At 39.7% G+C, this 17,009-nt stretch overlaps 1 protein-coding gene across 13 annotated transcripts in view; it reads left to right on the top strand.

Moving 5' to 3' along the window:
* ZMYND11 (zinc finger MYND-type containing 11) overlaps positions 1-17,009 on the top strand; it is a 75,561-nt gene that overhangs the window by 12,704 nt on the left and 45,848 nt on the right. For all 13 annotated transcript variants that reach the window (XM_005214449.5, XM_005214447.5, XM_005214444.5 and 10 more), the window contains 1 exon segment: positions 2,285-2,419. In XM_005214449.5, the coding sequence (XP_005214506.1) occupies positions 2,304-2,419 (116 nt within the window). In that variant the 5' untranslated portion in view covers positions 2,285-2,303.

Raw genomic sequence — 17,009 nt, 5'->3', positions numbered from 1 at the left:
TAAATGTTAACTTTGTTATTATATATTTTCTGTATTTCTGAGTAAAGTATTCTTAACTTTACCTGCGTGTATTTTGAAAACATCTTACAAGTTGAGTTACATGTCAACTGTACCTGTTTGTATTCCATTGTTTGACTCAGGGATTGTAATATGCATCCATGATTTAATATACTTCCCCTTGAATTAATGTAATAAATACCACTTCACATAAAATGTGAGAATTTACAATGATATAACTGCTTACTACCTCTCCCCTCATGTGTATTATTCTTGTCATCTATATTGTGCTTCTACATATGTTGTAAATCTAATGATACCTAACAGTTATTTTTATGTTTGCTTTAAACAATCAGTTATCTTTTCAAGACTTAAGAAATTTTATATTTTCCCACATTTACCATTTTGTAGTGTTACTTAATCTAGAAGTAATGTCTCTCTGGATTCTCACAGCATATATTTTGGACCATTTATGTCGTATATGATATTATAATTAGTAGTGCCATGTATATGTCAAATTTCCTCTGCTAGTTTTAGGTCATTTTCTGTCAAGGACTAGAGTTTATACATTTAAAAATACTTCATTGTGTTTAGCACAATGCCTTACACAAAATAGGCAGCTATTTTTCTTTAAGTGTGTGAAAATGAAATTTTGTTCTTTTATCTGGGTATTTGTATAATCTGACAAGTTGTATTATTGTGGTTCACCATTAGATGTCACTTTTACCAATAAATTCCTCATCATAATGTTACTGGGTTTGGAAACTTGACATACCTGTACTAGTGCACTTAAACTGAGAAGTTTCTGTATGTTTTAAAGTTTCAACTTTTTAGAAAAAGACACATTTGTAAATCATAATTAAAATTTAGAAAATCTTCTAGTTTCATATTTCAGTCTATACTGTACAACTAATTATCCTGAAGTTTTCTTGAAATCTTGAATGTTGGCGTTATTGTTTTGATTCTGAACTGATTTTGTAATTCTGAAAAGAACTGTCTTATTTCAGGAGCCTAGCTGGTCCTAGATTCACCAGAAGTGAGTCTCTGTTAAATTGTGGCAACTGCTGGCTCTCTTTGGGATTTTGGAGAAGTAGGGAGAACCGACTTAGCCGTGAAAAGACGTGTGGAGGCGGGGAAAGGGGTCTGCGAGGCTCTGCTGACTCCCCAGAGCACAGGGAAGCGCAAGGAAGCTCGGAGGAGGAGCATCCCTGCTGGTGAAGGATCAGGCCAGGGAGCGTGCAGCCATCCCCAGAGCTTTGCTTGTCTGTCTTATGCCTTTGGGCCTCGGCATCGTAACCTGTGTGCTTTAGGGCTCAGGCCTCTCGTTGCCCAGCAGGTCTGTGCCCGTGCCCAGTGGGGAGTTCAGACGTGTGGCCTCTTCATGTTGTACCATCGCTTAGCAGACATTCAGGCTGCAACTCTGTTTTTTCCCCCTAGTCTTGCCGGGATGTAGCCGGTGGCCTTTTGCCTCAGTCTGTTCAGAATATAGAAATCTGAGTAAATTAACAATGTTGATTGCTTATAACTTAAAGAATGGCTGGCACCTGAACCTTTCTGATAATGTGGGTCCTTTCATGTCATCACCGGTATACCAACTGCCAGCCTTTGACACCTCAGTCAGAAACAACTGTTCTGTACTTTCTGTTTGTGGTCTTATTCTTCTTTAAAGGAATGTTGTTTTCATCTATCAGTATGTCTATATTGAATAAAGATATTCACTCTTTGCAACCCCATGGACTGTAGCCCACCAGGTTCCTCTGTCCATGGAATTTTCCAGGCAAGAATACTGGGCTGGATTGGCATTTCCTTCTTCAGGGTATCTTCCCAACCCAGGGATCAAACCTGGGTTTCCTGCATTGCAGGCGGAGTCTTTACCGTCTAAGCCAGCACGGAAGCCTCTTTCATGATGAAGTACCTAATAATTTGGACATTTAGTTTCCATTTTGCATTGATCTGTCAAATTACACACAATGTAATATCAAAAAATGAAATTTTATGTAGTAATATTTTTGCTTTATAATAAGTTTTATATGTGTATTTCTTTGGCGTATTGATGTAAGATGACTGCTCCTTCTTGGGCAGACCTTTTTGACTATTGGTCTTTTAGTGTCATTCTTTGTGAAGTAATGAAGTGAAAATTTTAATGGAGTAATTGGTGATGTGGATGGTAGAAAATAAAAAGTTGGCTGTACTATATAGTGAGGTGCTGACTGTTAACTCACTTATATTGATGATAATTGATTTGGTAATCTGTGCTTTTCCCTTATGTTTCCATATATTGCTACAGCTAAAGGAGTAAACAGGTCATGGCACGCTTAACAAAAAGACGGCAGGCGGACACAAAAGCTATCCAGCATCTTTGGGCAGCCATTGAGATTATACGAAATCAGAAGCAAATTGCCAACATTGACCGTATTACAAAGTAAGTCATTTTATACAGACAGATCTCTCAAATTTTATGTGGAATTTTGGGAGAAAAGGTCCAAGAATCATTTATTTATTATGTTAATCAACATGTATTACAAAGCACTAGTCACTTTTTGCCTTGTAGGATTGTAAAGTTGTTAGGGAAATACTGAAACATGCACAAGCACCTTGTGTTTAGAGGTTATATAGACTATCAATGTGTAATATTTCCAATAGTACACTAATACATTTTTAGTATTCAAAATTTTTTTAACTCTTGAAAGCCAGTCTTTATTTAAGTCTTTTATCAAAAGGTATTTGGTTAATTACTTTCTTCTATGTAAACTATCTAAAAGTCTACTGGTCATTGTTTATTTTAATGTATGAATAATATATGCTACCATATAATGTGGTGTAGGTACGGTACATAACTTATTATTAGTTTGTAGTACACTAACCAGAATTTTCAACAATTTCATTCTATATTTTTAAGTTACAGACAGTATATCTTCAGCTGAAAGAAGGAAGTTCTTCTTTATTTTATTTTCCATTGCTATTTATCTCGATGGTCCAGGATTCAGAATAGCAAAAAATCTGACTCCTGTATGAATGCTCTGTTTACGTGTTATGTACTAATTATAAGGGAATCTTCAAATAGAAATTGATTTTGTTTTGCTTTGTATTTTTAAAGGAATACAATTAAATTAATCTTTTTAAAATGTTTTAATTTTTTAGAATAATTTCGATAGAATTTCTTTATACTTATTCTCTGACACATCCTTTAAACGTTAACTATGAAAATGGAAAACAGATGATTTACAAAAGCTCATTTAAATAAGCGATTATTTTTGTCCTTGTTAATAGGCAACAAAGTTAAGTAATATATGTTTATATTTTTGTCACGTAGTCATATTCTAGTGAAGAGGTTTATAAAGGTTACTTAAGAGGGAAAGGCCAGGAGAAAGAAAGATGGTGTTGTATGTTGTTTTAACTCTGTATCCTTTCTTTGGATATTTTAAAGTTGCCCATGTACAACTCTCTCCTATAGGTGACTCGAAGGGGAAGAAATAGGTAATAGCTGTGTGGAAAATAAGGATAAAATAATAGTATATAATAAATAAGTTACCTTTAATATTGGTGATATTGGAATAAAAATATTTTTAAAAAACCTCTAAGTACAGAAATATAAAAGTATTTTCCTATGGTTTGGATTTAAAAAAAAACCAACATAGTTTGTTTATATCAAAATTTACAGATGAATGGTGGAAATAAGATACTGTTCTTTGGATTTAATTTTTAAAATTCATTTAATCTTGACTGAACTATTTCAACTTACAGGCTGTTACTTCTTCTTAATCCATGGCATCTTTCTCTAAAGCTCTAGGGACATTCTCTAGGAACCTGTGGGAATCTCCAGGTGAGGTATTCAGAGTTTGTCCGCCAAGGTTGCTGACATGTGTGTCAGAGTAGTCTTTGGATGACCAGGCTGTGTGTGCTTGGGTTTACATGTTAAATTGTGAGAGACTCGCAGAGGCTATGGACAGCATTGCACACCTCTTCTCGGTATGCACAATGGACTGTCCATAAACATTCTCTCTTCTCCTTTCCTTATCAGTACAGCCTTAAGGGTGCCAGGGTGTATTTTCCTTCATGTCCAAAGGTTCGTCCATAGGTCTTAAGATAGCTAAGAATAAATTCATTTATCTGTCAGTTAGTCATTGTTATATCAGTCTTATCTAAAGATGAAAAAAAATAGAAAATCAGAGAATGTGTGTTTGAGAGGTTTCTGGTGTTCCTTCTGCCTCGTCTGAGAGTATGCTGTGTCTCTTTTTAGTACGGGATGCATTCATAGCATCTAGTACTTTCATAACACTAGTCACATGTAATTATTTCCCTGCCAGACTGTCAGCACCAGAAAGGAGCTGTCTAGATAACTGCCTAGCCCAGTGGTGTGGCTTCTCAGCAGTGTTAATTTCCTTGCTTGTAACCCTTGCCAAGGTAAGGTAGGAAGAGGCATTGGACCATGACAGGAAGTCAGATCTTCTGCTTTAAAACCTAATCATCTTATTCTGTTTTCTAAGTAGGTAAATACTTCTCAAACTTTAATGGTAAATCAAGGTACTCAGTTACAACTAAGTCTGAGCACAGAAGTGCCTTTCCATCTTTATCAAATATCTTAAGCTGCTGAAGGTTTTAGTGGAGTTACTATGAAGAATGTATATGTAGTCATTAGGTTTCATCCTGTATTTGACTGGTGAGCTACTCCCTAAGATAAAAGTTGCACAGTTTTAGTCACACATTAAAAGTTTTGGGCTTTGGGGTCATGACTCTTTTTACTTAGAAGTCTGGCAATCCTAAACACTGTAGTTTACCACTCGCTCTATGTTCAGTTCTGCTGCTTTTTATTTGAAATGTCTTTTTAAAGACATTTTTAATTTATGTTTCTCATTCATCTTTTTTAAAATAATAGCAATTTTGTTGATTTTTTGGTCACATCACATGGCATGTGGAGTGTGGGTTTTTAGTTCCCCAACCAAGGATAGAAGCTGCCCCTGCTGCAGTGGAAGCCCAGAGTCTTACTGGGGCTGCTAGGGAAGTCCCTCTCATTCATCTGTTTTTGTTTTTGTTTTTTCTTTGCAATTTATTTATCTAAGGACTTGGTTCATTTACTCTGTGGCTTCTTATAGTCTGCCTTTGTGATTGCATCCCTGTGCTGTGCCTTATCCTGATGCTCATTTCTTTGCATCTCATGGAGGCTACTAGAGATCTCTTCAAGAAAATTAGACATACCAAGGGAACATTTCATGCAAAGATGGGCACAATAAAGGACAGAAATGGTATGAACCTAACAAAAGTAGAAGATACTGAAAAGAGGTGGCAAGAATACAAAGAAGAACTATACAAAAAAGATCTTCATGACTCAGATAACCAAGATGATGTGATCACTCATCTAGAGCCAGACATCCTGGAATGTGAAGTCAAGTGGGCCTTAGGAAGCATCACTGTGAACAAAAGTAGTGGAAGTGATGAAATTCCAGTTGAGCTATTTCAAATCCTAAAAGATGATGCTGTGAAAATGCTGGCACTTATTATGCCAGCAAATTTGGAAAATTCAGCAGTGGCCACAGGACTGGAAAAGGTCAGTTTTCATTCCAATCCCAAAGAAAGGCAATGCCAAAGAATATTTAAACTACCGCACAGTTGTACTCATCTCACACGCTAACAAAGTAATGCTTAAAATTCTCTGAGACAGTACGTGAACTGTGAAATTCCAGATGTTCAAGCTGGATTTATAAAAGCCAGAGGACCCAGAGATCAAATTGCCAGCAATCCGTTGGATCATTGAAAAAGCAAGAGAGTTCCAGAAAAACATCTACTTCTGCTTTATTGACCACGCCAAAGCATTTGTGTGGATCACAACAAACTGGAAAATTCTTCAAGAGATGGGAATGCCAGACCACCTGACCTGCCTCCTGAGAAATCTGTATGCAGGTCAAGAAGCAACAGTTAGAACCTGACATGGAACAACGGACTAGTTCCAAATCGGGAAAGGAGTACGTCAAGGCTGTATATAGTCACCCTGCTTATTTAATTTATATGCAGAGAACATCATGCGAAATGCTGGGCTGGGTGATGCACAAGCTGGGATCAAGATTGCTGGGAGAAATATCAATAACCTCAGATATGCAGATGACACCACCCTTATGGCAGAAAGTGAAGAAGAACTTCACTTTCTTGATAAGCCTCTTGATGAAAGTGAAAGAGGAGAGTGAAAAAGCTGCCTTAAAACTCAACATTCAGAAAACTAAGATCATGGCATCTGGTCCCATCACTTCATGGCAAATAGATAAGGAAACAATGAAAATAGTGAGAGACTTTGTTTTGGGGGGCTCCAAAATCACTGCAGATAGTGACTGCAGCCATGAAATGAAAAGACACTTGTTCCTTGGAAGAAAAGCTATGACCAACCTAGACAGCGTATTAAAAATCAGAGACATCATTTTGCCAACAAAGGTCCCTCTAGTCAAAGCTGTGGTTTTTCTAGTAGTCATGTATGGATGTGAGTTGGACTATAAAGAAAGCTGAGCCGAGAAGAATTGATCCTTTTGAACTGTGGTGTTGGAGAAGACCTGAGAGTCCCTTGGACTGCAAGAAGATCCAACCAGTCAATCCTAAAGGAAATCAGCCCTGAATATTCATTGGAAGGACTGGTGCTAAAGCTCCAATACTTTGATACCTGATGCGAAGAACTGATTCATTAGAAAAGACTCTGATGCTGGGAAAGACTGAAAGCAGGAAGAGAGGGGGATGACAGAGGATGAGGTGGTTGGATGGCATCACTGACTCGATGGACATGAGTCTGAGCAAGCTCTGGGAGTTGATGATGGACAGGGAAGCCTGGCATGCTGCAGTCCATGGGGTTGCAAAGAGTTGGACACGACTGAGTGACTGAACTGAGCTGAGTAGTGAATCCTAGCAGTGTAAGACTTCCTCATAGGTGGTAATGTGTTTCATTTGGCAAGGTTAGTACTCAGCCTGTTGTACAGTGGCTAGATTCAGTAATTCATTAAGGATTGTGAAATAGTGATAATCTGTCAAATAGTTTATCTTTTATTTTTCAACTGAAACACTTCCATAAGAACATAAACTTCCTATCATGTAGGGTGTGGTTACCAATTTGGTATGGTTCACATCGAAAAGGTAGAACAACTGATTCTTTTAACTAGCGGTTTTCAAAATAGCATCCTCCAGTGGCGACCAAATAGTTCTTTCTGGTGTATTTCAGTCTGTTTCTGTTATAATCCCTATTGATGCTTAACTTCCCTTCTTTGACCAGTTGGAGCCTCTTCGTGATGTCTTTTGAAGTTCCTGTCTGCTTTCTGATATGACAGGATTTTTTCGGGCTCACCTAGGACACACCGTGCCCCAAGCCTGGATCCACTGATTTCTCCAGGGGACGCTGGTTTCTTACAGTTAGAAATTGTGTCTCAAGAGCATTTTCTGGCCCTCAGTGTGCTTGTTGCTACCAGGTTGGTCTCTGTCTCTAGGCCTTTAAGTGGACCAGCTAGGAAATACATATAGTTGTAATGAATTCATACTGATATTTCCCCCTTGAATTTATGGCTACTGGTTTTTACTGAGCTATCTAAAATCTTTGCCTTCTTTCTTACACAGTAAGAGTCATGATTCTTAAGGACACTATGGGTGGTGCATTTTAGATGTCATATAGTTAACTCAGTCGTTCTCTCCAGCTATGTCCCAGGCTGTCTGAGAATACCATCACCGGTGCTGGAACTGACAGCACATCTCATGGAAACCAGACAAGCTGTTTTAGCCTCTCTGAACAACTGTACTGATTCTAAACTGTCACAGAATGTAGCGATTACATGTCATACTTTGTACTTAGAGCTGGCATTTAGTCTTACTTCTCCAAGTGTTTGTTTCATGCTTACCACTGACATCTGAAGTTCATTCTCTAGTAGAGTCTTTAAAGAAAATTTTTTCACTTCCCCACTCTGCAGTTTTACTGAGATACAATTGGCATTGATCCATGTTGTTACAAAATGATGGAATTGCCTTCTTTTTATGACTGAATAATATTCCATTGTACATGTATACCATGTTTTATTGATCAGTTTGTCTCTTGATGGACCCTTAGGTTGTTCCCATGTCTTGGTTGTTGTAAATAATGCTGCTGAGAACACGAGGGTACAGAAGTCTTAAGATAGTGATTTCATTTTCTTCTGATAAGTACTCAGGAGTGGGATTGCTGGATCATATGGTAATTTCTGTTTTTACTTTTTTGAGGAAGCTTGTTACTATTTTTAATTTAAAAATTGTACAACTGACCCTTGAACAGCGTGGATTGAACTGTACAGGTTCACTTATCCCCTGTGCCATGGCGCTGCATGCTTCAGGGTTGCCTGAATCCAGATGTGGAGCTGCACACAGAGGGCTGACTGTAAAGAGGGACGCAGGTCTTGGACTGCATTGGGCTGTGGTGGGCTCTGACCCCTATAGGTTCAAGGGTCAATTGTATATATATATATCATTTGTGGACTTTTATTATCTTGTTTACTTGTTGTTTTGGGGGGCTTTTTCTTATACTCTGTTGGTTTCTTTTCCTGTCTTCTATATTTGTAATTTTCAGGTTGGGCAGTTGTGAATAAAGCTGCTAAACAGTTTTGTTTTTTTTCATATTTTCTTTCTTTATGACTTATACTGACCACATTTTTTGCTACATACTGACTCCTGTGTGCCTTCTAGTTTGGACTTCTTCTGAAGTGAATTTTTTCATTTACTTCTCATGTTTACATCATTTCTGAGTTTTCTAATTCTGACATATCTTTCCTGTATCTTATATAATTTTCTTAATGTCTTTTCATGTGTTTAAATAGTAGTTATAGTCTGATCTGTGTTGTGGGCACCTGTCTTGGGCATGCTTCCACTTTAGGGATGTTCTGTTCCTTCAGCCACAGTCCTGTCATGTGAAATCACTTTTCCTGAACTTGTGTCAAGGGAAGGTGGTTGCAAACAGTTTTTGGAGGTATGGCTCTAAAGCATCTTCTGTCATTTTTATGAAGTGCTAAAAATAATGTCTCACATTTACCATGATCTCCTGCTTCTGTACCTTTTGCCAGAACCACAATTTCTTTTGTGCCCATTGTCCTTACATTGGAGATCTTTATGACCAGACTTCAGTAGGGTTTGATATTTTTATTGTTAGCAGTTTCTCTACACTGTAGAGTTCTGTACTAGAAGGGAGCTTTGGCTGATGGTGAGTGTTCACAAGTTTCTCTGCTCCAGCCCCATAAGAACTTTACCATGAGCTCGTGAATTACCATCAGTTACCTGCAAATAGAGGTGTGTAAACCCTGTCCAATGTCCACTGCTGTTCTCGATTTGGCCCTCTTTGCTCTCCAGTGACTGCTTGTTAGCTGTTTTATCTGCCTGTTCTCAGTGCTGTGTCATGTCCCTCTGCCTCCTCCTGCACAGGTGTCAGTACCAACTGCAGTTCCAGCTTTTGGAGGCTTGTCCTCCGCTACTGGACTTTGGGATTCATGAGAATTCTTGTCACTTGTTTTCCAAGGGTTAGGTCATCAACTTGTTTTTTGCTAACGCTTCCTGTGACTTTGTCGAGGAGGTTGGGAGACATTAAAACCATGTTACTTCTTGCCATCTTCCCAGCTCACAGCATCGAGTCATTTTTCTAAAAAGAAAAATAATTGCTAAAGGCACTGGGTATTTTCTGAAGTCCTAAAGCAGAGCTGAAAGCAATAAAAATTCGTTCTAGCAGAGGCAGATTCAAGCAGTATTTTTCATTTTTGTATATGACACTAGAACATACAGAATATACAGCAGTATCATCTTCAGAATATCATTAAAATGTTACATTTGTGTTGAAATTTGAAAAGAAATTTTATGAGTAGAAGTTTCATATCCTCAAAGTTAATTGAACAAATAGGTACTAATAACAACTTCTATAACAAAGTAGGGTTTGTTTGTGTTGCAAATGTTTCTTCTATGTAATCTGATGATATCTAACTTCAGGGTTCATGGCAGTAGCGTTTTGTTAGTTGTCAGTACACCTCCCTTGGAAAGAGTCCTGAGTCTTTTTAATACTACCTTTTACTTTCTTTTTTTCTAATTGCTAGTTTTCTGTTCAGATAAGTAGAAAAGGTACTATAAATTACAGAGGCACTGTTGAGATTTATAGGCTTCCCTGATAGCTCAGTTGGTAAAGAATCTACCTGCAATAAAGGAGACCCTGGTTCGATTCCTGGGTTGGAAAGATTCGCTGGAGAAGGGATAGGCTACCCACTCCACTATTCTTGGGCTTCCCTTGTGGCTCAGCTGGTAAAGAATCTCCCTGCAACACGGGAGACCTGGGTTTAATCCCTGGGCTGGGAAGATCCCCTGGAGAAGGGAAGGGCTACCCACTCCAGTATTCTGGCCTGGAGAATTCCATGCACTGTAGTCCATGGGGTCGCAAAAAATCAGGCACAACTGAGTGACTTTCACTTTCACTTTATTGAATATTTCAAGTATTTAAAAAATATCACTAAGAGAAACTTCTTTGAAAATTTCTGTTATTTGGGGATGGATGTTTTTGTGTTTCTTTGTTTGTTTTAATTAAAAAAATTATTTGTTTTGGCTGCACTAGATCTTCGCTCCTTCGAGGGCTTTTCAGTAGTTGTGGAGAGCAGAGGCTACTCTCTGTGGTACCTGGCCTTCTCGATGCAGTATCTTCTCTTGTTGCAAAACATGGACTCTAGAGCTTACAGGCTTCAGTACCTGTGGTTCCTGGGCTCTATAGGGCAGGCTCAGGAGTTGTGGCACACAGGCTTAGTTGCTCGATGGCATGTGGGATCTTCTGAATGAGGGATTGAACCCATGTCTCTTGTGTTGGCAGGTAGATTCTTTACCACTGAACCACCAGGGAGTCCTGGGGATGGAAAGTATTTTTACAGAATGAGTCAAATCTGAAATCAAAATACATGTATAGGGTAAAGTTTGATTGTTTAAAATTAATTGTTAACTTGTGCCTCTGATTTAAAAGCTCATGTTTATAAATGTGATTTAATAATGGTATAAACTTCCATTCTTACTTGAAAAGTAAATAAGCACAAATAAATTTTGGCCTGTCCATAAAAACACTTTATGTTTTTAGAAGATAAAAGATGTTTTGTGATGTTTAATCATAAGATGAAAACAAATGAGTTGTTTTATCTTAAAAAAGAATTACATGAGTCAGTTTAGATGAACATAAGCATAGACAAGAGTAGCTATAATGCTAAATTATAAGTAGTACATATGAATTCGTCAGTTTTATGAAATTTGGCTAGGTGTCATGAAATTAAAGCTGTGAAATATTTGATTGCAGCACTTATATAAAACAATTGTTTATAAAATATTTTTATGTTTGTACTACATCATGATGTTTTTAGCCCTTGTTTTACAGTTTTTAAATAAATGAGCAAAGAGATAAAGAAGCATATGACATCAAAACCAGTAACAGAAATGAAATTTAAACTTTGAATCCCTAAGATTTCCAGTATGATTCATAATTCATTGCCTTATTATTTTTAAAATGTCTCCTATATTTTAATACCCAATAAAAATAAGTTACATGTCATTTTTTCCTCTTTAATCCAAATTATTCATATCTAATTTAGATGATTATAATACAACATTAGACTTTCATAAGTATTCTAAATAATAGTTATAAGATAAAGACATATTTTTGAAAGAAGTATGGGTTTTATTACAGTCTCTGCCAGTATTATTAGCTAACATTATTGGTGTCATTGGGAGAGATCAAATTATTTTTTCTTGTCTTGGAAAAAGCAGTTGAAGTCTCATTTCCTTTCTGTCTTGAGCAACTTTGATTTTGTGTTTCTAGAGGTGACCACATTTGTGACTAGCATGCTTATTAGACTGACATTGGATCGGTTGACTTAGTCCCATTCAAGTTAATGTTTCAGATTAGGGCATCAATTAATTACATGTATTGCTTACTTTAGGGTCAAACCCCAATTAGAAAATGTGACCTCTGACCTCTTGTGACATGTTTGGCATTGAAATTTGAGTTCTCCTGGAGTTCTTCTTATCACTACAGACAGACATAAATCCAGATTGTAAGTCTTCTTCATGTGTAGGTTGTCTTTGAAGTTGCAACTAGGTACCCATTAATTATTTTTTTACTATAGTTCAGTTTTATGAAACCTATGATTTCTAGGAACTGTTTGTCTTATCCCTGTCAATTTCTATTCCCTCAGTAGATTTATTGTAGGATAGGAAAGTGGCCATTGCCGAAGTTACGATAAAGTTAATTTTAAAAAACTTAACAGTTAATGTTATGTTGTATATGTACTCCCAAGAATTCTTCATTCTCATTTCAATCTGTGTTGATTTACTCTTTCTTACACACTGTCTTATGGTAGGTTGACAGGTACAGTTTACCACTGTTACCATTGTTATTTTATTTTATATAACAGCCTTACAGAAGAGTTACTGGTTCTGAAGAGCCATAACCACAGTCCCACAGTGAGTGTTGTCCAGCATGCCACATTCCTGGGGCACTCACTTTGGCTGGGATTATTGTCCACGTGCTTTCATATGTTTCATGTTTCTCTGCGGTTCTATGATGGAATCATACAGACAAGGCACAGAAAAGTACCATTAAAGAGTAAAAGAATATGGGGAGGGAGGTGGGGGGGGATTGGGACGGAGGGACACATGTATACTTGTGGCTGATTCATGTAAATGTATGGCAAAACCACCTCAATATTATAAAGTATTTAGCTTCCAATTAAAATATAATAAAAGAATAGTACCAAATAATGGAAAAGGTATCCTAGACAGAATGCAGCTCTGCCCCATGTGAGTGGAATGTTTAATTAATAGTATGACAGGCCTTTCCCGGAGAAGGCAATAGCACCCCACTCCAGTACTCTTGCCTGGAAAATTCCATGGGTGGAGGAGCCTGGTAGGCTGCAGTCCATGGGGTCGCTAAGAGTTGGACACGACTGAGCGACTTCACTTTCACTTTTCACTTTCATGCATTGGAGAAGGAAATAGCAACCCACTCCAGTGTTCTTGCCTGGAGAATCCCAGGGAAGGGGGAGCCTGGTGGGCTGCCATCTCTGGGGTGGCACAGAATCGGACACGACTGAAGAGACTTAGCAGCAGCAGTAGCAGCAGGCCTTTCCTGGGAGAGATTGAAGGCAAAAGGAGGAGGGGACAGCAGAGGATGAGATGGTTAGATAGCATCATTGACTCAATGGACATGAATTCTGAGCAAACTCCAGGAGATAGTTAAGGACAGGGGAGCCTGGCCTGCTGTAGTCCATGGGGTCAGAAAGGATTTGGACATGGCAGGGACTGAACAACAATGACAGGCCTTAATTGAAGGGGGAGGAGGTAGTGCTGGGTCACTGAGAGAGAATCAGGAAGGCCTTAGGAGGATATGGGATTAATTGAGCCTTGCAAGTTGAATGGGACTTGGTGAGGCAGAGGGGAGTCGAAACAGAGGGACTGTAGAGTCTTAGGAAATGAAAAGTCCAAAAGGCCAAACTAGGAAGACCTCTAATGCCAGTATTGAGATTTTTATCCTGTGGCTAGAGGGGATGAGAAATGTGTTTGGAATACTCTAGACTGGGTAGACTGAATGGTCCTGTAAAATGTCTGTCTTCTTTACCTGGCCTGGTTTTTAACCTGTGTAATTTCCTGCCTGTGCAGTGGCAGCTGGTTCCTAATTGGGTCTGGCCTTCTCCTGGTCTTGCTGGTCTATTTCTTCTTTCCATCAGTGGTGTCAGAGATGTTTTTCAAAACCACCATCTTATCAAATGTTCCACAATTGACAGTCTTCTGTTGCCCATGCTTTCCAGTCCTTGTGCAGGGTATCAGTACCTGACCTTCCTCATCTGCATCACCTCCTGCTGCTTCCCACTTAGATCGGCCTGCATTCCTGGGCTCTGGAGGATCTGTTATGTTCTGTGCTCTGCCGGGTTAGACTTCTGGTTCAAGGTGGTAGAGTAGAAGGACGTGCACTCATCTCCTCCTGTGAGAGCACCAAAATCACAACCAGCTATTGAACAACCATCAACAGGAGGACACTGGAACTTGGGTGCTTCCCAGCCTGGGGACCTGACAGAGGGATTGGGAATCCACAGGGAATCTGACCTTGAAGCCCAGCAGGATTTGATTACAAGACTTCCACAGGATTGGGGGTAACAGAGACTGCAGACTTGGAGGGCACAAAAAAGACCTGTGTGCACCAAGACTCATGAGGAAAGGAGCAGTGAATCTATAGGAAACTGAACCAAAACTGCTAGTGTTGGAGGGTCTCCTGTGGAGGTATGGATCAGCAAGGGCTGACTGCAGGACTGAGGAACTGGCAGCAGCTGTCTGGGAACGTCCCCTTTGGCATAAACACTCCTAACTTGACCATGCAGCCTGTAGGGCTGGGTCGCCTCAGACCAAAAAACTACCCATGAGGGAGTGCAAAACCACCCATCAGCAGATAATTGGATTAAAGCTTTACTGAGTAAGGCCCTGCCTCCCAGTTCAGTTCAGTTCAGTCACTCAGTTGTGTCCGACTCTTTGTGACCCCGTGGACTGCAGCACACCAGACTTCTCTGTCTATCACAAACTCCTGGAGCTTACTCAAACTCATGTCCATTGAGTTGGGGATGCCGTCCAACCATCTCATCCTCTGTTGTCTCCTTCTCCTCCCACCTTCAATCTTTTCCAGCATCATGGTCTTTTCCAGTGAGTCAGTTCTTCCCATCAGGTGGCCAGAATATTGGAGCTTCAGCATCAGTCCTTCCAATGAATATTCAGGGCTGATTTCCTTTAGGATTGACTGGTTTGATCTCCTTGCAGTCCAAGGGACTCTCAAGAGTCTTCTCCAACACCACAGTTCAAAAGCATCAATTCTTCAGTGCTCAGCTTTCTTTATAGCCCACTAGAGCAAGATCCATTTTTTCCTGTCACCAGGGATTTTTTCCCATCACCTATTTTTTCCCATCAGGGAGCTTACACAAGCTTTTTAGCCTCCTCCATCAGTAGACAGACAGAAGAAGCAAGAACCACAATTCCACAGCAACTAAAAACCAAATTACAGAAAGTTATCTTCATGACCTAGAGCCAGACATCCTGGAATGTGAAGTCAAGTGGGCCTTAGAAAGCATCACTACAAACAAAGCTAGTGGAGGTGATGGAATTCCAGTTGAGCTATTGCAAATCCTGAAAGATGATGTTGTGAAAGTGCTGCACTCAATATGCCAGCAAATTTGGAAAACTCAGCCACAGGACTGGAAAAGGTCAGTTTTCATTCCAATCCCAAAGAAAGGCAATGCCAAAGAATGCTCAAACTACCGCACAATTGCACTCATCTCACATGCTAGTAAAGTAATGCTCAAAATTCTCTAAGCTAGGCTTCAGCAATATGTGAACCGTGAACTTCCAGTTGTTCAAGCTGGTTTTAGAAAAGGCAGAGGAAGAAGAGATCAAATTGCCAACATCTGCTGGATCATGTGAAAAACAAGAGAGTTCCAGAAAAACATCTATTTCTGCTTTATTGACTATGCCAAAGCCTTTGACTGTGGATCACAGTAAACTGGAAAATTCTGAAAGAGATGGGAGTATCAGACCACCTGATCTGCCTCTTGAGAAATCTGTATGCAGGTCAGGAAGCGACAGTTAGAACTGGACATGGAACAACAGACTGCTTCCAAATAGGAAAAGGAGTATGTCAAGGCTGTATATTGTTACCCTGCTTATTTAACTTATATGCAGAGTACATCATGAGAAATGCTGGGCTGGAAGAAGCACAAGCTGGAATCAAGACTGCCGGGAGAAATATCAATAACCTCAGATATGCAGATGACCAGAGAAGGCAATGGCACCCTACTCCAGTACTCTTGCCTGGAAAATCCCATGGACGGAGGAGCCTGGTAGGCTGCAGTCCATGGGGTCGCTAAGAGTCGGACACGACTGAGCGACTTCACTTTCACTTTTCACTTTCATGCATTGGAGAAGGAAATGGCAACCCACTCCAGTGTTCTTGCCTGGAGAATCCCAGGGACAGGGGAGCCTAGTAGGCTGCCGTCTATGGGGTCGCACAAAGTGGGACACGACTGAAGTGACTTAGCATAGCATAGCATAGCATGCAGATGACACCACCCTTAGGGCAGAAAGTGAAGAGGAACTAAAAAGCCTCTTGATGAAGGTGAAACTGGAAAGTGAAAAAGTTGGCTTAAAACTCAACATTCAGAAAACAAAGATCATGGCATCTGGTCCCATCACTTCATGGGAAATAGATGTGGAAACAGTGTCAGACTTTATTTTTGGGGGCTCCAAAATCACTGCAGATGGTGACTGCAGCCATGAAATTAAAAGATGCTTACTCCTTGGAAGAAAAGTTATGACCAACCTAGATAGCATACTGAGAAGCAGAGACATTACTTTGCTGACAAAGGTCTGTCTAGACAAGGCTCTGGTTTTTCCTGTGGTCATGTATGGATGTGAGAGTTGGACTGTAAAGAAAGCTGAGCGCAGAAGAACTAATGCTTTTGAACTGTGGTTTTGGAGAAGACTCCTGAGAGTCCCTTGGACTGCAAGGAGATCCAACCAGTCCATTCTGAAGGAGATCAGCCCTGAGATTTCTTTGGAAGGAATGATGCTAAAGCTGAAACTCCAGTACTTTGGCCACCTCATGTGAAGAGTTGACTCATTGGAAAAGACTCTCATGCTGGGAGGGATTGGGGGCAGGAGGAGAAGGGGACGACAGAGGATGAAATGGCTGGATGGCATTACTGACTCGATGGACGTGAGTCTGAGTGAACTCCGGGAGTTGGTGATGGACAGGGAGGCCTGGCGTGCTGCAATTCATGGGGTCGCAAAGAGTCAGACATGACTGAGCGACTGAACTGAATCATCATGAAAGAGCACACAGTTAGGTCCCGGATGAAGGGACAAAATAAAACCCCATAAAAACAACTAAATGAGATGGAGATAGGCAACCTTGCAGAAAAAGAATTCAGAATAATGATAGTGAAGATGATCCAGGATCTCTGGAAAAGAATGGAGGCGAAGATTGA

Source organism: Bos taurus, chromosome 13 (assembly GCF_002263795.3).
Source record: "Bos taurus isolate L1 Dominette 01449 registration number 42190680 breed Hereford chromosome 13, ARS-UCD2.0, whole genome shotgun sequence".
NCBI lineage: Eukaryota > Metazoa > Chordata > Mammalia > Artiodactyla > Bovidae > Bos > Bos taurus.
The sequence above is the reverse complement of the archived record's forward strand: the minus strand, read 5'-3'. Positions and strand labels throughout refer to the sequence as shown.